Source organism: Lampris incognitus, chromosome 12, assembly GCF_029633865.1.
Source record: "Lampris incognitus isolate fLamInc1 chromosome 12, fLamInc1.hap2, whole genome shotgun sequence".
NCBI lineage: Eukaryota > Metazoa > Chordata > Actinopteri > Lampriformes > Lampridae > Lampris > Lampris incognitus.
The window spans coordinates 8,707,195-8,734,988 of record NC_079222.1 but is presented as its reverse complement, the minus strand read 5'-3'; the positions used below and the strand labels follow the sequence as shown (position 1 = coordinate 8,734,988).

The window sequence follows — 27,794 nt, the reverse complement described above, 5'->3', positions numbered from 1 at the left end:
TGTCTTCCTGTCTTTCTTATTTCTGAGGGTTTTGAAAAAGTTTTATCAGATTTTTTTAAATAATAAAAAAGAAGAAGAAGAAAAACGGTTTGAGTATGGTCAGTCTGAACAGGAATATCAGACAACATTACATTTCCTTCCGACCAGAAACTTTGTGGTCCCAACATTCATAAAATTTACCAATTACTTAATACAAATTTTATAATTTTACAACATAGTCATCTACGTTGTAAAATTATTATATTGTAAGATTATATTGTTATAATATATTTTATTATTATATTACAAATTATTAATTATATTCTAAAATTATATTGTAAAATTAAATGTAAAAAAGTTGGTTCATACCAACTTTTTTAAAAGTTGGCTTGAGTGAACTTGTTTTGAAGTTCTGGACAGGTGGTGAAGGTGGGTGAGAAATGATTTGTCAGTGAGATGTGCTGATTTGATCTGTTCATGTAAGCTATTTCTGTTCCCCATGGCGCTCATCATTTTGTTTAAAGGGAGCGTTATAATAGCCGGTGTAAGCTGCCAAGAGCAAACAGAGTCTGCAGAATAAGCTTCACAGGCCTCCTCTTGTCAATGAGTGACTCTTGAAGGGCTGTGGTTGTGTAACTATGCTACTTGTAGGAAGATGTTGGCTTGTCACAAAGGGGCACGGGGGCTGTGTTCAGCTATCTTTCATTATGAGAAGGTCTCTGTATATAGTCTGTCAGCTTGAAAAGAAGCCCACAGGGTGAGGTTACAAAATTCAGCAGTCAGAACAGAGAATTTCCATTTCCTTTGTTCAAAACGCTTCATCTGAGGTGAGAGAGGCTCATCTGCGACACGGAGGCTTATTGCCAACTCTCTTTGACGATGAGCGGTGAAGAAAAAGGAAAAATGGAAGGACAATGGGTGGATAAAGAGAAAGGCAGAGGGAAAAAAATTAGTCACAGAAATTTCACTCAGAATAAAGATTGTGGTAAAAAGTTCTCCTCCAGGGTTAACTATGTAAAGCGAGTGGGTTTGACTGACTCAGAGAGAGAGACTGAGACCGAGAGAGAGAGAGAGACCGAGAAAGCAAGAGGCCGCGAGAGAGAGACCGAGAGAGAGAGACCGAGAGTGCAAGAGACCGCGAGAGAGAGAGAGAGAGACCGAGAGTGCAAGAGACCGAGAAAGCAAGAGGCCGCGAGAGAGAGACCGAGAGAGAGAGAGAGAGACCAAGAGTGCAAGAGACCGCGAGAGAGAGAGACCGAGAGTGCAAGAGACCGAGAGAGCAAGAGGCCGCAAGAGAGAGACCGGGAGAGAGAGAGTGTAGGCCTTCACAATCATTAGTGATCACTACTGGACTGTAGGTGAAGTCGTAGGTTTGTTCTGGATCTGGACTCGCTCACATACACCACAGCCGGGCTATTGGGTGCTTCTGCGGATAATACAGAAATTGAAAAGGATAGTTTAACTTGCCTTTTTTCACAACAGAAAATTAAGAAATAATTCATGTGGAGTATGCTGCACCAGTCAGCTTTCACAGTGAGGACTCCTCCGTTATCCAGTCTCAAATCTTCACTATTCAAGCCGTACGACTGAAAGCTGATCGAATATCATATAACAGGACTATCTTTTGCTTTCTTTTTCTATTGATCAGTGTTGCAACAGAAATTCATCATTTTGTCGTGACGGCAGCCGGCCTGTTCCCCTGTTTTATACCTTTCTATGACCCCTTACCACCAAGTCTTGGTCTAAAACCAATTTGGTTTTTAATCTACTGGCTATTTTTCATTGATATTGAAGTTGTTCTGTTTTGGGCCTCTGGGTGACATAGCGGTCTGTTCTGCTGCCTACCAACACGGGGATCGCCCGGTTCAAATCCCTGTGTCACTTCCGGCGTGGTCGTCCCCCTGGCGAAACGCGAAAAGTGGCTGGCAACTCCACACGTATCAGAGGTGGCATGTGGTGGTCTGCAGCCCTCCCCGGATCGGCAGAGAGGCTGGAGCAGGGACCGGGGCGCTTCGGGAGAGTGGGGTGATTGGCCAAGTACAATTGGGAGAAAAGGGGGGGGGGGCGAAAGAAGTTATTCTGCTTTTGTTGACAGGCAGGCAAAAGCAACAACAAACTTGTCACAATCCTTTTATTTTTCTCCACTTCATTATTATAGCAGGATGCCTCTCTTGTGTCCCGAATAGTCAGTGAAGATTTGAAGGTTACATTTTAATTACCAGTGTTGCTTCTCTGCTGACCTGAGATACATTTGAAATTGTCCCACATTGTTATTTCTGGTGATTTGCTTAATTGTATGCCGTGCTGTGATAAACGATGGCCCGGGGAATGGATGTCTTGTCATTTCCTCTTTCATTCCCCGTAAAAGTTTTGTGTGGCAGTCTCTGTTTGTAATACCCTTTTACTCACTACCAGGTCCATCTACTATCAAGTCTACTCGGTGCCTTTTCTCCATTGTGTTCTTATCTCATCCTCCAATGTCCTCTTTGTCTCACCTTTCTGAAAGATAACACTGTATCGAAGGTCAAAGCCCACATCTTGCTGCCGGCTTAGAAAGGAAGCTGTGGAGAATTGTAGAGCAGTCACATCTCACCCCTCTCTTTCTTTTCCCCCCTCTTGATACAACTGTTGTCTTGCTAACGTCTCCAGACAAGGAGGGGGGCTGGGATCAACTGATCTCGGAGACCCTCGTTCTGTCCCAAGATGGTTTCCATCAAGAGGCAGCAGTGTGGAGAGATGTCTGATAAATCACCTGGCCTTCTCTCTTTCTCCCTGCCTTCCTCCAAGTGTTTTATTGTTCTCCATTTTAAAAATTACTTTTTATGATTTTGTCACAGGCTAATAAAAAGCGGGGAAAAACACCAGCGTCGGTTCTCCACGAGAGCTTTATGAGATCCTTTTTTGCTTTCTCTCTCGCTCTCCTGTTTGAATCACGTTTTCAGGGCAATAAAATGGAGCAAAGTGACGCGAGGAATCGATAGAGCTGCAGGAAACCAGATTATGGGAGGCCGTTCAGAGCGCTAAATCATGGCCTCAGCCTGCACAGCCGTTTAATTAGTTTGTTCATATCTAAATACAGGCAAAAGATTTAAGAGCCGTCTCTCTGCCTGCTCCTCTGACCTAAATGGAATTAATTAGACTGGGATTCATTCTGAGCACAACACCCCACATGTGACCTTGGCAAAAATCAGAAATGGTCTTCTCATCCAGAGATGACTTTCCCGACAGACAGAGATGAGGTCCAGATGCTAGGTCTGAGAGAGGTTGAGGAGAGCAGATGCCAAAATATTTCCTTTCACCTGTTTTGTTCTTTGCAACATCTTGATTCTGATCCGAGCAAATCAGATTTCCTGTCACCTGGGACCCAATTTTCCATACAGCGCTCCAGCATCCCCGCGACCCTGAGAGCACGATAAGCGGTTTGGATAATGGATGGATTGATGGATGGACAACAAAGCCTCTACAGTAAAACGCCCCGCAGACTAGCAACCCCCCCCCCTTTTCTCCCCAATTGTATCCAGCCAATTACCCCACTCCTCCGAAATGTCCCGGTCGCTGCTCCACCCCCCTCTGCCGATCCGGGGAGGGCTGCAGACTACCACATCTCCTCTGATACATGTGGAGTCACCAGCCGCTTCTTTTCACCCGACCGTGAGGAGTTTTGCCAGGGGTTCGTAGCACGTGGGAGGGTCACGCTATTCCCCCCAGTTCCCCCTCCCCCTTGAACAGGCGCTCCGACCAACCGGAGGAGGCACTAGTTCAGCGACCAGGACACATACCCACGTCCGGCTTCCCACCCGCAGACACAGCCAATTGTGTCTGTAGGGATGCCCGACCAAGCCGGAGGTAACACGAGGATTCGAACCGGCGATCCCCGTGTTGGTAGGCAACAGAATAGACCGTTACTCTACCCGGATGCCCCTTTTGCAATTGTTTAGCTGAACTGTTTTTTAGTGCTGTGGTCAGGGGATTGAATGAATGATGGCGGTCCACAACTGAAGTACCATTTGTTATTAACTAACTGAGAGAATTTTAATTGGCTCTCCCTTTAGTATGTGGAAAGTAGTTGGGCCTCCCTCCATCTCTCTTGTTTGCAGTCTGGCAAAACCAGTACATATTGCACTTGCATCTTAACTTAAGGTGCAAGGTATTTAAGGTTTGCAATGTTTAATGCAGCAATTGCGCCAAATGCAAGTGGGCTATGATCCCTTTCTCATGTAAAGAACATATTTTGGCAATGCTGCAGCATTACATTCAAACTGGTGAACAAACTCACTAACTTGACTAGGCCTAGCATTAGCAGCTATCCAGAGTACGCTCACTAGCAGTTCTTTGCTGATACCCGGCATAACTGTTGTTGGGTATATAGCACGTACCCAGTGATCAGAGGGCACTACATTCTCAAATTAACTTCGACATTTACGTTTTCAGTATAAGAAAAGAGCAGTTAACAGTTGGTAAGGATAAGTAAATGCAGCACACAATGGGACATTTTTTCAGATGCCAGGACGAAGATGAATTCAGTGGTACGGGTATAAAAAGGAAAAGCCGAGAGTTTGCTGAACAGCTGCGGAGTTTCAATAAGAGACACAACAGATGTAAGTAGGTTTAGATCCATGAAAAGAACAAATTCAGGTGTTAGTAATACGCATGCTTTACAAATGCTTTTGTAGTCTCTGAACACTGAGCTGTTACCTTGATACAAGGTTCCTCCTTATGAGGGCGCCTTAACAAATTGAGATCAGGGTTTAACTGTATTTTAATACAAAGTGGGAGCAATTAAAGAGTGCAGCTGGGCAACTACACATGTGAAGTTTGTTGCACTGGGGGCCCGCAATGTATGAATTATTTGTACACCTCTGTTGAATATGTCATTTAGAGTTATTACCTTCACCCCTTTCTGTTTTAAATCTATTTAAAATAGTTTTACTCAGGGTGGCACGCAGTGGTTAGCGCGATCGCCTCACAGCAAGAAGGTCCTGGGTTCGAACCCCGAGTTAGTCCAACCTTGGGGGTCGTCCTCTGTGTGGAGTTTGCATGTTCTCCTCGTGTCTGCGTGGGTTTCCTGCGGGTGCTCCGGTTTCCTCCCACAATCCAAAGACCTGTAGGTCATGTGAATGGGCTGTACGAAATTGTCCCTAGGTGTATCTGTGTGTTGGCCCCGTGATGGACTGGCGGCCTGTCCAGGATGTCTCCCCGCCTGCCGCCCAGTGACTGCTGAGACGGGCTCCAGCATCCCTGTGACTCAAATTAAGATAAGCAGCTTGGATAATGGATGGACTCACATTTTCTGTTATAATTTAATATATTACATACCCACCTCTTCAGCAGCTCATTCAACAGTATAGACGGTGGCAACTCAGTTCCTTGCACTGAGCAGCGTAACACTTTTTTTTTGTCCCTTTTTACAATGTGTGCTTGTTTTTAAAGGCACAAAAATTAGTTACCTTTTTTTTTGAAAACATTTTTTAATTCGTCAGTCTTTTTATTGAAATTATGATAAACGGTGATAGCCTTTGATAGCTGTGGAAGTCAAAATTAGTTTGCATGAGTGATGTGCAATATATGTATGTGCACGTGTGTTTTTGTGCACACACACAAAGCTGTAAATGTTTGTTTATGCGTACTGACATACTTTTGGGTTATTTGCATGACTTCATGTTTGTTGGCGCATGCGTGTGCTCTTGATGCGGCGAGTGTGAAATGTTCCTGCCAGCTGACCATGTTCCTGTGCTCACGCTAATGAAGTGAGTCATAAAAGGTTTACAGTAACCCGCCTCCCTCCATTTACCCGAGTGCCTGTATTGATTTATTCATCAAATCCACCTTAAAGATGTGGTCCCTGCATAAGTGATGGCACTACCTCTCAAGATTAATTTTTATTACACATATTTTCTTACATACCTTGAATTTCTATTATAGAGATGTGGGACTTTCTTAAATTAAGGCGACATGTTCAGTGTTACAGTGCTGTGTAAGTATGTGTTTCTTTATAAAGCAATGTCACACTGACAAGTTTTTTTTTTTTAATGGAACAATTTAAATGTATGGGGGGGCGCAGTGGTTAGCGCGGTCGCCTCACAGCAAGTATGTCCTTGGTTCGAACCCCGGGGTTGTCCAACCTGGGGGGTCATCCCGGGTCGTCCTCTGTGTGGAGTTTGCATGTTCTCCCTGTGTCTGTGTGGGTTTCCTCCGGGGGCTCCGGTTTCCTCCCACAGTCCAAAGACATGTAGGTCAGGTGACTCGGCCGTACTAAATTGTCCCCAGGTGTGAATGTGTGGGCCCTGTGATGGCCTGGCAGCCTGTCCAGGGTGTCTCCCGGCCTGCCGCCCAATGACTGCTGGGATAGGCTCCAGGATCCCTTGACCCTAATTAGGATAAGCAGTTTGGATAATGGATGGAATGGATGAAACGTATGGCTCCATTTTAATGAAAGACATCAGTACTGGCTAAGATCTCATCACCTCTGTGTAAATATGATAGTATCTGCATTTCTTCTTGTGAAGCTGCCAACATTGCCCCCCCCCCCCCCTGCCAGTAGTATTCTGACACAGGTGTGCAATTCCAAATGCTCATTTGTCCAAGCTCTTTTGTGTACAAATACATCACACATGCCATAAAACGTGTCGATGTAGGGCGTCCGGGTAGAGCAGAGACCAGGACGGCTCGGAAGAGTGGGGTTAATTGGCCGGTTACAATTGGGAAGGTAAATGGGGGGGGGGGGGGGGTTGATGTTACCACCCACGCTGATCAGAGAGAAAGAGACTGATCCTAACCAAGCACTCCCCCTTTCTTGTCTGTGCTTATAGCACAGGACCCACCACCCACCCACCTCGAAATGTCCTATTTCAAAGATGAGAGAGGAATGGAGCAATCTGATATGAAGGGGATGCAACTCGTTAAGTAAACCTCCCATGTATCTCTATGCAGGTAGAAATGTAAGGGTCTTGGTGGTGTAGTGGGGTGTGTTTTAGTTGTGATTCTTGAGTTTCATGCAGCCGCCTCCCTGCACTGGCGCTGTAGATGTGCGTCTCGGTCCCCTGGTTCTCCTCCCTTGTGGTGCAGCTGTGACGCGAGTAGCAGCGGCTCTTTAATGGATTGGGCTCAGTTTCTGCCATGCGGCGTTAGACGGGGAGGCCCAGTCCCCCGGGAGGGCTGTCATCTTTTAGCAGGTCGGCCTGGGACCGCCTGTTTGAACACCCTGCCACACTTTAACCAGTTAATCAACAATATTAGAGAGCCATGCACCAAAACAACACATAACTGTGCACGCGCACACACACACACACACACAGAAAACGCCATTTTGTTTTTCCTAGGTTTTGCTCTCATAATATTTCTGTTCTGTTGCATCTTTTGTCAATCTGCTGTTTCGTTCTCATTTCAATCTATTCTCTTTCTTCTTCTACTACTACTACTACTACTTTTGGCTGCTCCTGTTAGATAGATAGATCAGTACATGGACAGAATTATCCCTACCTCATTTATCCTCCCATCCGCACCATGGTGGAAGAGTTTGGACCCACCTCCATGCCCCTGGTCTTACTCCTCCCTTCCCACCTGGTGTCTTGGACACACAGTATGTCTACCTTCCTTTTCTCCATCTCCATCATATCAGCCAGCTCTCTCCCTTTACCAGTCATAGTGCCAACATTCAAATTTCCAACTCTCACCTCCACACTTTTACCCTTCCTCCTCTCCTGCTGCATCTGGACATAACTTCCCCCTCTCCTTCTCCTTCACCCAACATTAGCATAGTTTCCACCGGCACCCTGCTGGCCAGCAGTACCGGTGGTGGTCACCGGTAATCCGGGCTTTGACCGATCTGGTATGGAAATTTGATTTATGAGCCACATATTTGATTTGGCAAAGGTTCGACACCGGATGCCCTTCCTGACACAATTCTACCCATTTATCCAGACTTGGGACCGGCACTGAGAATACACTGGCTTGTGCATCCTCAGTGGCTGGTTTAGTTTAATTACCAGTCTCTTATTGTCTTTCTCTCCCTCATTATCTGTCCCTCTTTTTCTCTCCTTTATTTCTCTATCAATGGCAAGTCATTAAAAAGATTGAGGCTACGTGAAGGGTTTGTCTCCTCGATACGAGAAGTCTGGCCTTGTTTTTATTCAGGTTACCCGAAGGAAGTAATGTTGTTTTAATAGAGTTGCAAGATTAGATTTCACTCTTCTACAGACAGCTCAAATAAAATAATAATTTCGGGTCCTGTTCCTATAATTGAGAGATGCATAATTGCTCCTTATAACTAGGGTGTCTTTTTTTCTTTTTTTTAATTATGTTTTGATTGCTCTAGTTTGAATGAGGTTGATTTCCTCTAATTGGGTTTCGCTTGCAGTGTGTATGATTGCAGGGCAGTTAAAGAATTAGTATGGAATGATCTTTTTTTTCTTTTCTTTTCTTTCCAGACTTTGTTAGCTTTGGATATGAGCTTAAGTATAATCGCCTGCAGAAATCGATTCATAGTCCACACTGACTAATTCGCTTCAACACTAGATGATTAGTATTGCGGTGTATTGCTCTCCTGTCTTATCTGTCTATCTTCCCCTTTCTCCTCCCACGCATTTTCTTATCCCCCTCTTTGAGGAGTCTGCCAAGGTCAGCTGGAATATTAGTCGACCATACGCATCCGTGAAGGAGTTTTATTGCTTAGACAGACTGTCAGGCAGGCGGGGGTGGTGGTGGGGGGTATGAGGGGTAGAGGTCCGAGGCAAGGCTTTTTAGGAGGCGGTTTGTAAATCCATCTCATCTGGCGACCCCAATCAGTCTGGCATGTGGCGCAGAAGCAAGGGAAAGTCTTACATGACGCCCGTATCGGCTGGGACTGAATAAATTAGTGCAAAGAAAAAACACAGGCACAGATCCCACCCCCTTTTTCCCTACTACTGCTACTACTACTACTACTACTACTACTACTACTACTATTACTATTACTTTTGGACGTTTCCATTAGGGTCGCCACAGCAGATCATCCATTTCCATCTCTTCCTGTCCTCTGCATCTTCCTGTCACACCAGCCACCTGCATGTCCTCCCTCACCACATCCATAAACCTCCTCTTTGGCCTTCATCTTTTCCTCTTGCCTGACAGCTCCATATTCAGCATCCTTCTCCCAATATACCCAGCATCTCTCCTCCTTACATGTCCAAACATTCTCAATCTTGCCTCTCTTGCTTTGTCTCCAAATCGTCCAACCTGGGCTGTCCCTCTAATATACTCGTTTGTAATCCTGTCCTTCTTCGTCACTCCCAATGAGAATCTTAGCCTCTTCAACTCTGCCACCTCCAGCTCGGCCTCCTGTCTTTTCATCAGTGGCACTGTCAACAAACCATATAACATAGCTGGTCTCACTACCATCTTGTAAACCTTCCCTTTAACTCCTGCTGGTACCCTTCTTGTTATGTGATGCCATTCATTTAGAAGATGTTTTTAAATGTCAGAAGTGGGTTTGTGACATGTCATCAGTTTTTGCCATTCAGCTTTTATTCTGCCCCCTGAATTGAATAACGCCACATTTGTTCAATAAATGGGTGCTGTCCATGAAGGGGTGTACTAACATGGTGCTCTGCCTTCCTTCTGCTCCTCTTTGACACCACATTCTCCGAGTCTTGTCAGAGTAATGACAGCACATCACTGTCGAAGTAAATACCAAACTGGTGCTAAAAGCTGTGTCTTTCTCATGCTGTGGCCTTACTTCATAGGGTAAAGACATTCTTCTGTGGAGGAGAAAACAAGTCAGCATTAGAAACAGCATTAGGAAACAGCATTCGATTGGATGGTGTGCTTCATGGTGTGTGATGGTCATCTCCTCTTGCTCTGCCACTCATATTTATGTATGTAAATATTTGTGAGTGTGGCTCTAAATGTTACTGTAGAGAAGCACAAACCCTATTTTATTTGAGCTGTCTGTAGAAGAGTGAAATCTAATCTTGCAACTCTATTAAAACAACATTACTTCCTTCAGGTAACTGTGCAGCGAACCCGCACTGAAGTTCACAGTCATGTTTATTCGCCATGAAGGTCTACAAAAACATGGAATTTGACTCCGGTTTTGTGGCTCTCACAGTGTACTTAACATAGAACAACAACACAGCAACACAACAATCTTCAGGTATATACACAAGGGTTGACTATTTACAGGCGATATAAGAGGCAGTAAAGTGCAGTGGTGCAGAGACTATATCAGAGATGCTGAGATAGATGTTAGCAGGTTACTTACATGCATGCCTGAGGTAGATAGACATGACCGAGCGTACCAGCATACATGCAATGTACATCTACCCATCCATCCATCCATCCATCCATCCATCCATCCATCCATCCATCCATCCATCTACCCATCCATCCATCCATCCATCCATCCATCCATCCATCCATCCATCCATCCATCCATCTACCCATCCATCCATCCATCCATCCATCCATCCATCCATCCATCCATCCATCCATCCATCATCCGAATGGTTGGATCTAGCTGACGGTGTTGAATGTTCATCTGAGTGGAGCTCCCTTAGTTTCGACTTTATTAACGTACCAGTTTTGCCATTACATACAGCTCTAGCCAGCCTCACTGCCTGTCAGTGTCTCACTCTAAAAGTCCCCCGGAGCAACTCAAACTAAGAACAATCCTATTCTTACAATGACAAAGCTGTGTCAACTACATGTGTAGTGTGTATGTCCATGTGTGCGTTAGCCATGGCTGGTTTGTTCAAGGCTGTTAATTGTAGCGTTTGGAAAATGATACGAATGAGGTGCAAACCAACGACCTCTTCCTTTAAAAGCAGCTGGCCGTCTGCTGAGCTAATGTACTGCAGCGCACTAAATATAACAAGCGCCCTACTTAAAACGTGGACCTGTGCGCACGCCTGGTTGTCTACCAAACTGTAAGGTGTAGCGTTGTGGCGTATGTGGGTGTATGAGATTACATGTACAGGTAGGTGTGGCGTATATCAGGTGTAGCGTGTGTCACACGCACCTTGTCAATACTCGTGAAACAACCGCTGCCACCGCAACCACCTACATAACGTGAGTGTAACTCCTGTGTCGTCATTGTGCGTTTGTGTACATTTTCGGAGTGCGTTCAGAGGTGTGGTAAGATCTTAGAGGTCTGAAGTGGTCGCTAGTGATGTGTTGGACATTCGTTCACCGGCACGTATTACCCCACACACTATGGGGGGGGGGTATTACAACATATATCAACAATATACTACACTGGTGGTATAAATAAAGCCATGATGTGCATCGTGTGAAAGTAGAATATTAGTTAGTTAAGAGAGAATGGTTTCTGCAGTAAATGTAAATATGTTCTTACCTCAGATGAATGCTAACAATGTTCTGGCTAGCATCCCCCTCCTCACCACTGTCATCTCCCCCCTCTCTCACTGTAGCTTTCTTTTTCTGTCTGTCAATAGCTCTCTGTCTGTTGGTCTGCAGCTCTCTTTCTGTAGCTCCCTTTCCCTGTCTCTCTTCTGTCTGTAACTCTTTTTCTCACTTTGTTTCCCCCTTGTCTACATCTATCCATCTACTTCTACCCGTCTCTCTCGCTCTCTGTCTCTCTCGCACTCGCCGTCTCTCTCGCTCTTTCGGTCTCTGTCTGTTTCTGTCTGTTTGTCTGTCTTTCTCTCCCTCGCTCGCTCTTTCGGTCTCTCTCTCTCTCTCTCTCTTTGTCTGTCTCTGTGTCTGTTTGTCTGTCTCTCTCTCTCCCTGTCTCTCTCTCTCTCTTTGTCTGTCTCTGTGTCTGTTTGTCTGTCTCATTCGCTCTCTCTGACTCTGTGTCTGTTTGTCTGTCTCTCTCTCTCCCTGTCTCTCTCTCTCTCTCTCTCAAGTTCAGACATTGTGTTATCAGTACAGACCGGTAGTTGAGGTATCTAGACCCAGTCATGGCCCACACAGGGTGACCCCAACCAGATTATTTGCAGACAACAAGCTGGGGGTCCTGGCAGCCCTCCCTCTGTCACTTTTCATCCTCTCTCTCCCCCATCATTCCCACACGGCATTGGTTTCCTGTCTATATCATTTCTCCTCCCTTCATATCTCTTTCTGACTCTCACTTTCTGACACAGTGGCTCCATGATTTACAATGCACCTCCTCTCCCTCCTTTCTGTCCCTTACGTCTGTCCACGAGTCCGTCTCAGGCTGGCAGTCCGGCGTTCGTCCGTCTCCTCTCCAAATTCCAACTCTCATACTCTTACTCTTCTCTCCTGTTATGTTTTCTCTCACACCGAAACTTATTTCTTTGTCTCTCTTTCTCCGCTTGCAGCCCTTTGCTCTCGTACCTCTCTTTCCTCTCGTACCTCCCTTCCTCTCGTACCTCTCTTTCCTCTGTTCCGTTTAACATGCCCGTCCTCTTGGATCATTCCCATCCTGTCTTGTCTACGGCCTCCGATGTGGTTTGTCTCCACGTCTCTCTCAAGATTAACTGCCAAACTGTCAGTACCTTTTTATCTTAAACTAAACAACCCCTTCCCATCCTTTCATTTTCTGTCTTCAGCCGAGGGTGAGTGTGTAAATATTCATCCAATTTCCCCCTTTCCTGTCGCTCTTTTTTTCCTCTAATGACTGACTCGTTCGTCTGATACTTTTTCCTTACTTATTTCATTGTGCCTTTGTTTCCTTCACTTGTGCTTTACCAGGGAGTTCGTCCACACCGTGTACATTTGCAGGGGGTTTTCTGTGAAGCGATATCTAAATATTTGAGGGTTTTTTTTGTCTGTTCAGACTTTTCTTACTTGATGCGCACTGAGGGTTGCTATCAAATATTCATCTTGGCACAGTTTTGTTCAAAGCAATCCACTTATTTGTCCCTAACTCGAGCATTTCGGGGGAACATTTGGCCACAGAGGTGTTGCCCTATTTTTCTTAACTGAAGCGTTTTTGGGTTTTTTTTTTTTATTACCCTGCATCTTTAATTGTGTTTTGAGGTCAAATGAGCACGAGGACTGACTTGGCATCATGCCATGTAGTACACTGGTTAGATAAAAGGTGTAAAAGGGCATCCAGGTAGCGTATCAGTCTATTCCGTTGCCTACCGACACAGGTATCGCCGGTTCGAATCCTCATGTTACCTCCTTCTTGGTTGGGCATCCCTACATACACAATTGGCCGTGTCTACAGGTGGGAAGTCGGATGTGGGCATGTGTCCTGGTCGCTGCACTAGCACCTCCTCTGGTCGGTCGGGGCGCCTGTTCCGGGGAGGGGGGGGAATGGGGGGGAACAGCGTGATCCTCCCACGCGCTACATCCCCCATGTGAAACTCCTCAGTGTCAGGTGGAAAGAAGCGGCTGGCGACTCCACGTGTATCAGAGGAGGCATGTGGTGGTCTGCAGCCCTCCCTGGATCGGCAGAGCAGAGGGGGTGGAGCAGCGACTGGGGCAGCTCAGAAGAGTGGGGTAATTGGCCAAGTACAACTGGGGAGAAGAAGTGGGGGTGGGAAAGCCAAAAAAGAAGAAAAAATTGTAAAAGCACGCACAAAAACATTTGGATGAGCTGGGATGTTCTGGATAATATACCTTTTTAGGAAAAAAAAAAATCACATTTTCAGTATTTAAAAAAGTTGTCCTATCAAATGATGTGTTATGACTTGAATTGCACTGAAATCACCAACCAACCAACTGCTCATGTGCGTTTGGTTCATGTTGACGGTCAAACTAAACAGCCTAAAAATGAGGCCCATTATCCAGACTTTTGAACAAGAGATACACCATGACCATAAGCTCATGGTGTATCTCATATCACTGGGATGTGGCCATGTTTGTATCCTATTCCCATTTGCTATGAATGAATCCTTGAGCTTTTAGCGCCTCGAGGGACTCAAACGCACTCAATCGATGGCACTTCTGACGTTTTTGAAGGCGACTTAGAGTCTCACCATGTCTCTGTACTTCAGTCTATCCATCCATCCATCCATCCATTGTCCAAACCGCTTATCCGACTTAGGGTCGCGGGGATGCTGGAGCCTATCCCAGCAGTCATTGGGCGACAGGCGGGGAGACACCCTGGACAGGCCACCCGTCCATCACAGGGTCAACACATTCATACCTAGGGACAATTTAGTACGGCCTATTCACCTGACCTACATCTCTTTGGACTGTGGGAGGAAACCCACGCAAGCACAGGGGAGAACATGCAACCACCACACAGATGACGACCTGGGACGACCCTCAAGGTTGCACTACCCCGGGGCTGTAACCCAGGACCTTCTTGCTGCTAGTAGGGTTTGCACAGAAAAGTCGACTTATCGACGCGTCGACGTCACTACCACAAGTCGACGCCTACCGGGAGACGTCGACGAGTCGTTGACCAGTTTTTGTTTTTTTTCTGTTCATACATTCTTCCTTGTTAATACTTTCTTAGAATTGTCTACAATTTCCCCTCCCAATTTGGTAGCCAATTGAACGCCTGTGAAATCTACGACTCCCCCCACCCTCGGAGCGACGAGCCAATTTGTCGCTCCTATGCACCGGCCATGAGTCGTTGACCACGTGATCACACAGCATTATTTTTTTTCCGCACTCACCGCAAATGCGATGGCCGGTGGGAGGAGAAATTAGGCGATTTCACATTGACACACACACACTACAAGACTACAACAATTATGGCGGCTGCAGAAAAGACAGCAGGTGGTGAGTTGCCGGAGCAAACGCGGACTTACGTCTGTGCTTTTTGCGTGCATGTGTATGTGATGACGTCATCAACGACGCGTCGACGTTACGTCGACTTTATTCATAGAAACGTCGACTTGAAAAAATCAGAAGTCGTGCAACCCCCTAGCTGCTAGACGAACGCGCCAACCACTGCGCCACCTTGCCGCCCTTATAATGAAGGGTATTAGTACTAATAAAGAGTATTTTATTCTGTTCTACCAAACCTCTACTTAAAAATCTGCACCTCAGTCCAGTCTAGTCATTGTATATTGCCACTGGGAACTACGCCAGAAAATAAGGGATGTGTAACTGAGATGTCATCCCGACATTACCCAACAGCTTCGCATGAGAATGAAGAGGAGTATCACGTGGCGGGGGCTCAGTCATGTGTTCTGGCTTTACATAAATCATTGTTCCGATGGAAGACACAGCTCAATTATCGCACCTCTGTCCATGCAGAAAGGCTAAATGCCCCGGGGGTCTTTTTTTTTTTTTTAAGTACATTTAAAGGATTTGTAGGCACCCTCCATGCACTCTGGTTGCACCGTCTCCGTTGATGAGCCCATCAAAATTCAGGAGAAACGCTTTAGTCAAGGTCTGAAATGTGTCCCTGATCGACCCCACTCTCCTGCCATCAGCTACCTTCTCTTTCCATCTTCTTTTATCGTCTTCCTTTCTTTAAGCAGCAGGCTGGTTGATTATACTCGAGGGAGAAAAAGGGGGCAGTTCTACAATGAACCAGAACAGGTTTTTTTTTTTCTTAATTTCAGATGGCGTGTGCCCGGGTTAAGTTAGAGCTCTTGAGACTCCCTCTGAACCCGTAACACACATGTGGAGACACACACTGTACCAGCGGAGTTACAAAGGAAGTAAAACTAGAGCAGGGCAATACGTAGATATTATATTCATATTGTGACATGAGACTTAAGATCATTTGTGATTTTGGTTTTCATGATATGGTGACATAGCTGAATTGTTGTCATTCCCTCATCTTAAAGGCGGCATTACAGTAAAGTGACACAGTTTTCTGAACGAATTCGGCTGTTTTATCTGAGTGAAATGAACAATGGACATCTCTACCTGCTTGGACATCATATCCACATTACTACATTACTAGAGTACTATATTGTCACACATTTACCACCTATCTATACACACACAGTTCCCTACACACATGCGTTTCTTCGGAGGTGATCAGCCCCGTTGCAGTGCCTCTGGATTTTGAAGTTCTGTGCCTTGCTCGAGACACTTTGGCAGAGATGGTGAGCACCGTAGATCTAATATGTATGTATTGTATATTGAAACTGTCCACCTTCCAGTCACAGCTGAAATAAATGATCTTGTGATGGAACCAGGGAAGCATGGTGGTGCAGTGGTTAGCACGATCACCTCCCAGCAAGAAGGTCCTGGGTTCAAACCCCGGGGTTGTCCAACCTTGAGGGTTATCACAGGTCATCCTCTGTGTAGAGTATGTATGTTCTCCCCGTGTCTGCATGGGTTTCCTCCGGGTCCTCCGGGTTCCTCACACAGTCCAAAGACATGTAGGTCAGGTGAATCAGCCATACTAAATTGTCCCTAGGTGTGAATGTGTCAGCCCTGTGATCAACTGGTAGCCTGTCCAGGGTGTCTCCCCGCCTGCTGCGCAATGACTGCTGGGATAGGCTCCAGCACCCTGTGACCCAAGTTCGGATAAGCGGCTTGTATAATGGATGGATGGATGAGGGAACCAATGGTTATCCCCAAAATACAATCACATGATCGATATCAAGGTATTCGCTTGAAAATATTGCGATATTTGATTTTTTTTCCTCAGTATTGCCCAGCTGTAGGTAAATCGCCTCGCCCTGACAGTATTGGTGCCTTGTTCTACTAACAGAGGAAAAAGAGGACCATGCCCTGGCTGTGTGAACTTTGCCCTTTGTGCCCTTTTTTTTTTTCCTTTAGCAGTAGCATGTGGGTGGCTGCAGAGGGTATTCTCTTGACTGATAAAAGCCTTTTTTTATGAGAATCCAGCAGAAGGCCAGTTTAATTCAAGCCATACTGTGCTAATTAGAAGTAGTCTGGAGTCAACGGTTGTAACTTAGTGTGAGTCCAGAAGGCTTCAGTTGTGTTCTGTAACCTCCGCCATCTTTTAATTAGCAACAGCTGAGTAAGGACTTTCTTTTTCTCTGAGCTAAAGAATATGAGCAATAATGTCATGAGGGGCGAGGGCACCTGAGGAGCTTAGCTGAGGCTTGTTATCAGGGGAATACACACTATATCAACACCAGTACTTGAATTCAGATACCAGGTTTGAAAACGATGCATTTTCCAATACTTTCGATTATTACATGAGTATACATTTGTGATGTAGCTGATTTATCTATCTCCCCATTCCTTACTTTATTAAATGAACGTATGTTTTGTGATTTAATTGATTCCTATGTTTTCTGTGTAAGTCATTGGTTCCTTCCACCTTTATTTACCACCGACCACAACCAAATCTCGCCATTGCCATGTAGTTTTAAAGCCACCATTGTGTTGAGTTTTATTTGTAATTTTTGATGTTGTGAATGATATTGATCCCCCCCCACATCGCTCAATTTGAGACCACCATCATTAAAACAGAGGCTGTAATATTGATCTTGCACAGACACACACAAACATCAGGCAACTGGGTTTTCTTTTGATGATGATGATGATGATGATTTATTTCGAGCATGTAAACAAGCAGGATATAACATGCAGATAAGCCATTGTCAATAATCTGAAGTGATCAACAAATCCACACAGCAAACTCGGCAAACAGATCTCCGTATGCATCAGATTATTTGTTACATGTTGGAGAAGGAGTAGGAGGAAGTATACACTTTTTTCCTACACCTTCTCACCTACTCTTAAGTTAATTCAGCTATTGTACATTTCAAACTCAGTTCCCACTGTACTATGTAGTTCAAGTTCAATGCAACTGGTGCTGCACAATACAAACATTGACAGAAAACACTGACAGAAAAAAGAAAAACATCCTAATGTCATGCACCAAGAATAAACACATCTCAATGCTACGTACAACCCAGATATCAACCTCGGTGTCATAGAAATCAAAATGAAAAGGAAAATGTAACAAATGTTTAGAGATAAATAAAACATAGACAGTTAACACAACTCTTCATCGTCCCTATATCTCTTGATAATCAGACCTTTGTACTTCTTGAACGGCGTAATACTTTTACTTTGAGTTCCATGCTCAGACTGTTCCACAATTTACCCCACAGACTGAAATGCCCGTGCTCTTCAAAGTTGTACAAACACATTTTTTAAGCTTAATTTCCCTCTCAAATTATATTCCTCTCTCTATCTGAGAATGTTTTTTTGCATATTACTCGGTAGTAGATTAGTTCTTGCACAGTAGTTCAGATATGGTAACATAAATTGAACAATACAGAGCGTACAATGGTTTTTGATCCAGATTGTGTCTTGATTTTCTCATCACAGCAATGCTCCTTGCCAGCTCTGCATGCACATATGTTATCTGAGGTTTCCAGCAGATTTCGTGGTCTAGTATCGCACATAGGAATTTATTTTCATATACTCTTTCTAGTTGGACATTGTCAATCACTACTTTTACTTTGGGGTTTATTTTATCATTTCCAAACAACATAAGCTTTGTTTTGTCCAGATTTAAGGATAATTTCTTTTTGTCAAACCACCGTTTTAATTTTTCCATTTCTATTGTGGTCACCTCCAAAAGCTGCTGTAAATTCTCACCTGAACAAAATATAGTCGTGTCATCCGCAAGTAAAACAAATTTCAATATTTTTGATATATTGCATATATCATTTACAGAATGAGCAGTTTTGGACCTAAAACTGACCCCTGGGGTACACCACAAATAATATCCATGCATAACGATTTATGTTCAGCTAGCTTTACAAACTGCTGCCTGTTACTTAAAAAAGCTTCTTAACCAATTCTGCACCACCCCTCTGCTACCATACTTTCCATTGTCAAAAGCTTTTTTATATCTATAAATATTCCCACAGCAAACTCTCCGTGGTCTATGCAGTTAGTTATTTCTTCAGCTAATTCAATGAGCGTCAGAGATGTTGATCTGTTTGGTCGAAACCTGTACTGGCTATCAGTCAGCAAATGGTGCATCTCAGTGAATTTGTCTAGTCTAACAGTGAATAGATTTTCCAATATTTTGGAGAATTGTGACAATAATAAAATCGGTCTGTAATTTGTAAATTGGTGTCTATCTCCGGTTTTATATAATGGTATGATATTTGTGGTTTTCCTTTTGCTTGGAACTTTACCAGGTTGAAAGGACATGTTATAGTTGTGGTTTAGTGGTTTTGCAATACCATCAATTTCTTTCTTAACTATTCTCATATCACTATCATTCCAGTCAGTAGATTTTTTTTGTTCTTGCATTTGTTTACAATGTCCACGATTTCCTTCTCTTCTACCACTCTAAGAAAAAATGGAACTTGGATTTCTGTCCCCATAATCACTATCATTCTCCTCTGTGAGTGTTTGTGCGTCACTAATTTTTTTTCTGCCGGTTTTGGGCCTACATTTACAAACAATCTGTTGAAGCCATTGACCACGTCGTCCATGTTATTTATAGTCTTATCATTATCTTTAAAATATTGAGGGCTGCTTGCGCTTCTACATCCGTTTCTAATAATACTATTCAACACATTACATATACCTTTGGTGTTGTTTTTGTTGGTCTCTAATTCTTTATTATAGAGTTCCTTCTTGCATATCCTCATAATGTTAATTAGCTTGTTTTTATATTTTTTGTATTTTATTTCTGCTTCAGTGGTTCTGTGCTTTATGAATTCTTTACGTAGCTTATTTCTTTATGACAAGCGTTACATAGTCCCTTTGTGATCCATGGACTATCTTTATATCTCTGTTTACTGATAAATTGTTCTATTGGGTAATGTTTTTTCATATAAGGATTGAAATATGTTTAGGAATGACTCATAAGCTTTGTCAGTGTCTTTTTCTTTGTATACTATATTCCAATTATGTGTTAGTAATTCAATTTTGAAAGCATTCATGGATCCCTTTTTTCTTACTCTCATATATTTATTGTTGGGAACTTTGTTCTTCCTAAAATTATAGTCATAGACTGTAAAAACTGTTAGATGGTCCCTGATGTCATTTTCTAAAAGCCCACTCTCAGTGTTGCCTTCTATAATCCATCCATCCATTATCCAAACCGCTTATCCTGCTCTCAGGGTCACGGGGATGCTGGAGCCTATCCCAGCAGTCATGGGGCGGCAGGCAGGGAGACACCCTGGACAGGCCAATATTGTATTGTATTATATTGTCTATTAAGGTGGCACAATGTGGTGTGATTCTGCTAGGTGTAGTGATTTTAGGATATAAACCCAAACTATACATTGTGTTAATGAACTCTTCTGTGTTATTGTGCTTATTTGGATTTAACAGGTCTATATTGAAATCCCCACATATGAAAATATTCTCCAATCCTTGAATATATCAATATTCAATATGGTTTTTTTCCATACGGATTCCAATTGTGGTACATTCCAGCACATCATCAACAGCTGTTGACATATAACTTCTACCACCTTGTAATTGAGGCTGTTACTCACATACAAAGCAAACCCCCCTCCATTCTTGTTCCTCGTGTTCGTATAAGACCACTCGTAGCCAGCTTACTCAAAGTCAGCACCTTTCTCAGGGCTAATCCATGTTTCACACATAGCTATTATGTTGAATGGGTTCTTCAAGTAACTTAGATATTCTTTGATGTTTTGGGAGTTGGCATATAGGCTTCTGCTGTTAACTCAGATAATTGAAATTTTATGATCTGAGTTGATCATCAGGTTAAACTGATCATAGGGTGGCACGGTGGCGCAGTGGTTAGCACTGTCGTCTCACAGCAAGAACGTCCTGGGTTCGAACCCCAGGGTTGTCCAACCTTGGGGGTCATTTCACGTCGTCCTCTCTGTGGAGTTTGCATGTTCTCCCCGTGTCTGCGGTGGGTTTTCTCCAGGTGCTCCAGTTTCTCCCACCATCAAAAAAGACATGCATGTTAGGGTTAATACTCCTGTCGGTGCCCCTGACCGAGGCATGGCAAGACGAACTGGAGTTGGTCCTCGGGTGCTGCACGGAGGCTGCCCATTGCTCGTAGCTACACAGCTAAGATGGGTTAAATGCAGAGCAGAATTTCCCTATGGGGATCAATAAAGTATATCAAAATCAAATCATGCTCCCTCCCTGTCTTTCTCGCTGTTTCTTTTTCCACTTCTCTTTCTTTCTCTTTTTCCCTCTATTTGTCTCTTTCTCATTGTTTCTCTCTTGTCTCTTTCTCTCTCCCTCTGTCATTAGGTGCAGGAGGCGCTTACTGTTCTCTGTGGACCTCCACCTCCCAAGATGTCCTCCACTCCTGCTGCTTATCCTCCAGATCAAAAACCTCCCACAGAGAGCCAAGTTCATAGAAGCAGGGAGGCCCCGTCCTCATCTTCTTCCTCTTACGCCCCCTCCAGAGGAACAGGCAGAGACAGACACAAAGGGAGGGAGAAGGAGAAAAAGAAGAAGAAACATAAGAGAACTTCAAGGTCACGGTCAAGGTCAAAGAGCCAACACGCTTCTCTTCCTAGTGCCTACAGGAGAGCCCGCAGGTCAAGGTAAGGACACAGTTGTGAGCTTAAAGGAAAAGTTTTCAAATTTACATTTACATGACCAGTGTCCAGGCACAAAGAACAAGAAAGATATGGACACTTCTACAAACTAAGCCAGTCAGCTAGTAAACCAAGCCAGCTAGCCGCTAATTGCCCAATTTTTTTTTTTTTATGGCAAAACTCTCAAAATCTGACAAATTTAATCCCCAGCCCTGCTGTCCAGCAATAATTCCAGCCAAAGAACAGAACGTTTTATGAAAATAAAAAATTAATAGACGCTTCTATCAAAAGGTAGATCTTCAGAAATAGGTATGCCTGTAGGCATATTGGGTGATAATTTAGGTCTCAGGTACTCAACACTTGGATTGGCCTATGTGAGTTGTTGTAGCTTAATACGAGTCCAGTAGGCTATAACTGCAGAAGAAAATGGAAAAACAGTCCACCATTTTTTTCAATAATATTTTATTGGAAGGAACATTGGGTGTACAAAACAAACATACAAATACAATGGAAATGGAAATGATTGTCCCTCCATATTTTGGTAATCCCCCCCAGCCCCCTCTCGCCCAACCCTTACCCATTCCCGTTGCAAAAAAAAGGTGGCCCAGTGGTTACTGCCGTTGCCTCACAGCAAGAAGGTCCTGGTTTCGAACCCCAGGCCATCCCAGGTCCTTTCTGTGTGTAGTTTGCATGTTCTCCCTGTGTCTGCGTGGGTTTCCTCCGGGTGCTCCGGTTTCCTCCCACCATCAAAAAGACATGCATGTTAGGGTTAATACTCCTGCTTGTGCCCCTGAGCAAGGCAATGGCAAGAAGAACTTGGATTGGTCCCTGGGCGATGCAGCTGACCACTGCCCACTGATCCTATACAATAGGATGGGTTAAATGCAGAGAACAAACTGATTGTAAGAATACTATTCATCGTAAGAATACAATGACAGAATAAAGTGGTTTTCTTTATTTATTTCTTAAATAAAAATACACATTAATTACAATAGTAACAATTATAAGATAAATCAAAAACTACAAAATACAAATAAAGTAGGTTAAAGAGCTTTACATCAACAAGATGCACCCAGTCATCTCATAAGTACCAAGTTCAGGAACCTGAAGTACAGAGCACCATGTGCAGATGAACTATTAGTAGTCATTTCTGTTTGCATAAGTCATGCTTTATGATATCTTACATTTTACTGATTGGAGAAAATGTATCCCATGTGCCATATGTATAGTAGTCTACACTGATGCACAGCATCCAATTAAAATGAAGACATGATACAACTAATACAAGCGGTCATAATCATAGGGAAGCACTGTCAATTCGTCAAAATAAGATAAAAGGGGCTGCCAGGTAGACTAACATTTCTGGGCTGATCCGCGAATGGCAAATTTAATTTTTCCTAGTTTAAGGAACATCATCGTGTCCTCTATCAGGGATGACGACGATGGGGATCTTGGGGACTTCCAAAGAAGCAATATTCTTCTGCGAGCAAGAAGGGGACTGGAAGGGATAATGTTTAGCTGCATCGATGTGAAGTTTTCAACTAATTCTGGCACTCCAAAAATAGCTCTTCCTACACATGGTAGGACCTCCACACCAATGACTTCAGAATTTATTTTAAAAAAAGTGGACCAGAAACTCATCAATTTAGGACATAACCAGAAAATATGTGTTAGGTCAGCTGGGAATTGTGCACACGGTCACATTTGTCATCTACTTCAGGGTAACATTTTGAAAGTTTACATTTAGAGAGATGAATTCGATGTAGAACCTTAAAAACTGGATTAGACTCAGAGGAAGAGGAGTTGACACATGCCGTAGCCCTCTCCTAACAGTCATCATCAAGCTCTGTACCCAAATCTTTCTCCCAGGCGCACAAAATATTGTTAAGAGTATGGTCTTTGGTCTATTCCGTTGCCTACCAACACGGAGCTCACCGGTTCGAATCCCCGTGTTACCTCCGGCTTGGTCGGGCATCCCTACGGACACAATTGGTCGTGTCTGCGGGTGAGAAGCCGGATGTGGGTATGTGTCCTGGTTAGTGCACTAGCGCCTCGTCTGGATGGTCGGGGCGACTGTTCAGGGCGGGAGGGAGAACTGAGGGGAACAGCGTGATCCTCCCACGTGCTACGTCCCCCTGGTGAAACTCCTCACTGTCAGGTGAAAAGAAGCGACTGGCGACTCCACATGTGTTGGAGGAGGCATGTGGCAGTCTGCAGCCCTCCCCGGATCAGCAGAGGGGGTGGAGCAGCGACCGGGACAGCTTTGAAGAAAGAGTAGGGCAATTGGCCGGATGCAATTGGGGATAAAAAAAAAAGGGGGGGGGAGTTTGGTCTTTTAAAGATATTATTGAGTTATAGATCCATGAGATGTCTTCTAGGCGTGAGAGTGGTTTCAAGGAGTGTTTCCATGACGGGTTTGGGTGGCAATATTGGAAATGATGGGTTATGGCTTTTTAAGAATTGGCGTATTTGAAAATATTGAAAAAGGTTTGAGCCGGGCAGGTTAAATTTAGCAGATAGGGTCTGAAAGCTGGCAAAGGCACCATCAATATAACAGTCACTAAGAGTCCCCTTCTGTTCCACTGCCCAAAAATAGCACCCAGCTTTGCAGGGAGGAATAAATGATTATTACAAATAGACCAGCAGGGAGAACTTTCAAACTTGTGTCCCGAATTTTAAGCGTGGATGTGACAATGAGGCTATAGAGGTATGTCGGGAGGGGGATGACAGCAAGGGGGCACAAACAAGAGCTCGGGGAGGGAGCTCAGGAGTCAGCTTCCGTATGGCACCAGTCCATGTCTGGATGATGTAGCCAAATGTATATATATATATATTTTGGATGTTTGCTACCCAATAATAAAACAAAATTTGGAAGAGCCAAGCCCCCTTTTGACCTGTTTCTCTGAAACAGAGATTTATTTATGCGTGAAACGCGGCTCCTCCATGTAAAGGATGAGATCAAGCTGTCAACTGAGGGGGAAAAAGATTTTGGTAAAAAAAAGAGGAAAACATATAAAGAAGTCAGGGCAAAACATTCATTTTCAGACATCAAACTCTGCCAGTTAGCACTCGAACAACCAGACTTGTTCAGTGCTACCTAAAACGACCATGGGTAGTCAAAATGACGGCTGGTTTTTAAACTCTATATTCTGTCAAGATAAATACCCAATTGAGATATTGCATTACATATGTTAGTATGTCTGTTAAGAAATGACTGACACCAAAATTAACATTTCAACAACTTTAATACTATTTTTCAAACAATTTAAAATGGCTGCTGTCCAACGCCTGTAAATACTGCAACGCCTCGGTGGTAGTCATGGTTGCATCTGAAATGGCGTCTGTAACCAGACATGTTGGAAATAATCAAAAATCAAGTTTAGACTACTTCTCTGCACTGGAGGACGCTAGTGTGTTTCTTCACAAAGGAAATGACGTGACCAACACGTCGTAAATAGTGACATGACGCACACAAACACGCACATGGTCGTTTTAGGTAGATCTTATCCTAACTTTTTTGAGCAATTGACCTAAAAGTCATTTTAATGCAAATATATGCCATTCTACGGGCACTCAGGGAGCGGCAGGTCTGTATCTTTTTTTCCCCACAATGTTATTAAAATTTGAAATTCAAAAACCGGCAAAATGACTGCCTTGGTCGTTCTCGTGTTAAAGGGCAAAGAATACTTGATGGAGATAATCTAATTTCACTGATGCTTTGTTCTTGTGTAGTGCATGTAAGGAACAAATAAGAAGACTGGACTTCTTCCCATTTGTCTGACCTTCTGGAATTGGCCGGCACAAATTATTCCTCGCAGGGAACTCTGCTTTCTGAAACAGTTGTTAAATTTTTATTATACTTGACAACGCTGCATTTTCTCTGACAATATTGTTGTGATTTGTGGACTTGAAGAATAACACACACATACACACACACACACACACACAACCACATTTCCTCTTTCACATAATGATAATAATAATGATTATTATTATTATAACAATAATAAATTTTATTTATATCGCACCTTTCTAAATGTTACAATGTGCCTTACACAACAGGATAAAATGATGCGCATAGTCAAGATAAAACAACAATATACAAAAATAAATACAATACAAAAATAGAGGACATAGTGCCAGATCCGCTCCACAGAACAAGGTAAAACAGTCAGAATTGAATCACAAGAGCATAATTAAAACATAGAGAATTAGAGCCAATAAAACAAGGATTATGATAAAAATTTAAAATAAGGTGATGACAGAAACATATAAAAATATAAGGAATTTAAATTGTAAAATTATGAAAGTATAAGATAAACAATATAAAAAAATGATAAATAAAATAATTGGATAACAGCAGATTTACAATAAAAAAAACTTCCTGTAAAAGTAAGTTTTAACATGTGATTTAAAAGAAGGCAGTGGGCCGTCCGGATGTTGTGGCAATCTATTCTGTTGCCTACCAACATGGGGCTCAGCAGTTCGAATCCCTGTGTTACCTCCGGCTTAGTCGGGCGTCCCTACAGACACAATTGGCTGTGTCTACGGGTAGGAAGTCGGATGTGGGTATGTGTCGTGGTCGCTGCACTAGCACCTCCTCTGGTCATTCGGGGCGCCTGCTCGGGGGGGGTGGGAACTGGGGGGGATAGCTTGATCCTCCCACACGCTAAGTTCCCCCAGCAAAACCCTTCACTGTCAGGTGAAAAGAAGCAGCTGGCGACTCCACATGTATCAGAGGAGGCAGGCCCTCTTCAGATCGGCGGAGGGGATGGAGCCGAGATCAGGACGGCTCGGAAGAGTGGGGTAATCGGCCGGGTACAATCGGGGAGAAAAAGGTGGGAAATTTTCAAGAAACAAAAAAGATAAAAAGAAGGCGGTGCGTTTGCTGGCCTAATTTCCTCAGGTAGCGAGTCCCACAGCTGCGGGGCTCTTACAGAAAAGGCCCGGTCGCCTTTCGTAACAAGACTGGCTGAGGGAACGGTTAAAGAGGTCCTGCCTGAGGAGTGCAGGCAGCGGCCAGGCTCATGGGGTTTGAGTAAATCAGTGATATATGTAGGAGCGAGACCATGTAGGGATTTGAAAGTAATTGCTAAAAGTTTAAAATCAATGCTATACCTAGCATGTAGCCAATGAAGCATTGCAAGAATGGGAGTGATGTGGCCATGTCTCTTGGAATTTGTTCACAGTCTGGCAGCTGAGCTTTTGGACGAGCTGGGGGCGGGAGATGACTGAGCCCTGAATATAGGGAGTTAGAATAATCCAGACGTGATGAGATAAATGCATGGATGACTTTTTCAAGGCTCGTTTGAGATATAAAAAAAAACGTTTTACTTTTGTGATTTTCCTAATTTGGAGAAAGTGAAACTGTACTACCTTGGTGATTTGTGTGTCAAAACAGAGCTAGGAGTCAAGAAAGACACCCAAATTGCTTGTTAGACTATCCATTGCAGGGCTGTAAATAATAATGATAATCATCATCATCATTACATTTATATAGCGCTTTTCTTGACACCCAAAGCACTTCACATTGAAGGGAGCAACTCACCTCAACCACCACCAATGTGTAGCACCACCTGGGTGATGCACAGCAGCCATTTTGCACCAGAACGTTCACCACACGTCAGCTTGAGGTGGAGAGGGGGGAATCATTGAGCCAATTACACGAGGGGATGATTAGGTGGCCAGATGGAGGGAGCCAGGTTGGGAATTTTGCCAGGACACCAGGGAACCCCCTACTCTTTGTGATAAGTGCCATGGGATCTTTAATGACCACAGTGAGTCAGGACCTCGGTTTAACTTCTCATCCGAGGGCAGCGTCTCCTACAGCACAGTGTACATGTCACTGCACTGGCGCATTGGGATTTTGATATTTGTTGTTATTATTAGGACCACAGGGAAGACTGCCCCCTACTGGCCCACCAACACCACTTCCAGCAGCAACTCAGTTTTCCTGGGAGGTCTCCCATCCAAGTACTAGCCAAGCCCACACCTGCTTAGCTTCCGTCATTTGGCAGAGCCAGGGTACATGAAGCTGAAATTTAGATTGGCGCAGGTTACGCCCCTGTGCAAGGAGGTCCTAACCTTAAAGTGTTGTGGGTCTTTCTCCAAACTGTCCTTTTTTTCTCTAACTTCAAAGTTCTCAAAATTCCCCATTAGCTTCATTTTTAACTGCGCGTATGTGTGTTTGTCTGTGTGAGTGGGTCCTGCTTGGTGTGCCTCGTCGTTGCCTCTGGGTGCACATTTCCACGATGACATTCTTAAAACAGGAGTAATTTGATTGAGCTTTTGTCACTTATTAAGTGCAGGGGTCGTTTGGCAGTGTTATTGCCCATGGCGGGGCGATGCGTATCGGCTGAATCAGTCTCATTATGGCTTCACTGATTCTAAAGCTCCGGCGCTCTGGGGGGGAAGTAAAATATCAGAGGCAGAGGTGGCAGAAAGAAGAAGGGGAGGATGGGTGAGACAGGAAAAGAGAGAGGGAAAATAATTCCTGTGGAATCCGAATGG

At 43.9% G+C, this 27,794-nt stretch overlaps 1 protein-coding gene across 3 annotated transcripts in view; it reads left to right on the top strand.

Moving 5' to 3' along the window:
* The window catches only part of sfswap (splicing factor SWAP), a 135,139-nt gene that overhangs the window by 79,042 nt on the left and 28,303 nt on the right, over positions 1-27,794 (top strand). For all 3 annotated transcript variants that reach the window (XM_056290568.1, XM_056290569.1, XM_056290566.1), the window contains one exon: positions 20,992-21,290. In XM_056290568.1, the coding sequence (XP_056146543.1) occupies positions 20,992-21,290 (299 nt within the window). The remainder of the gene's footprint in view (positions 1-20,991; positions 21,291-27,794) is intronic.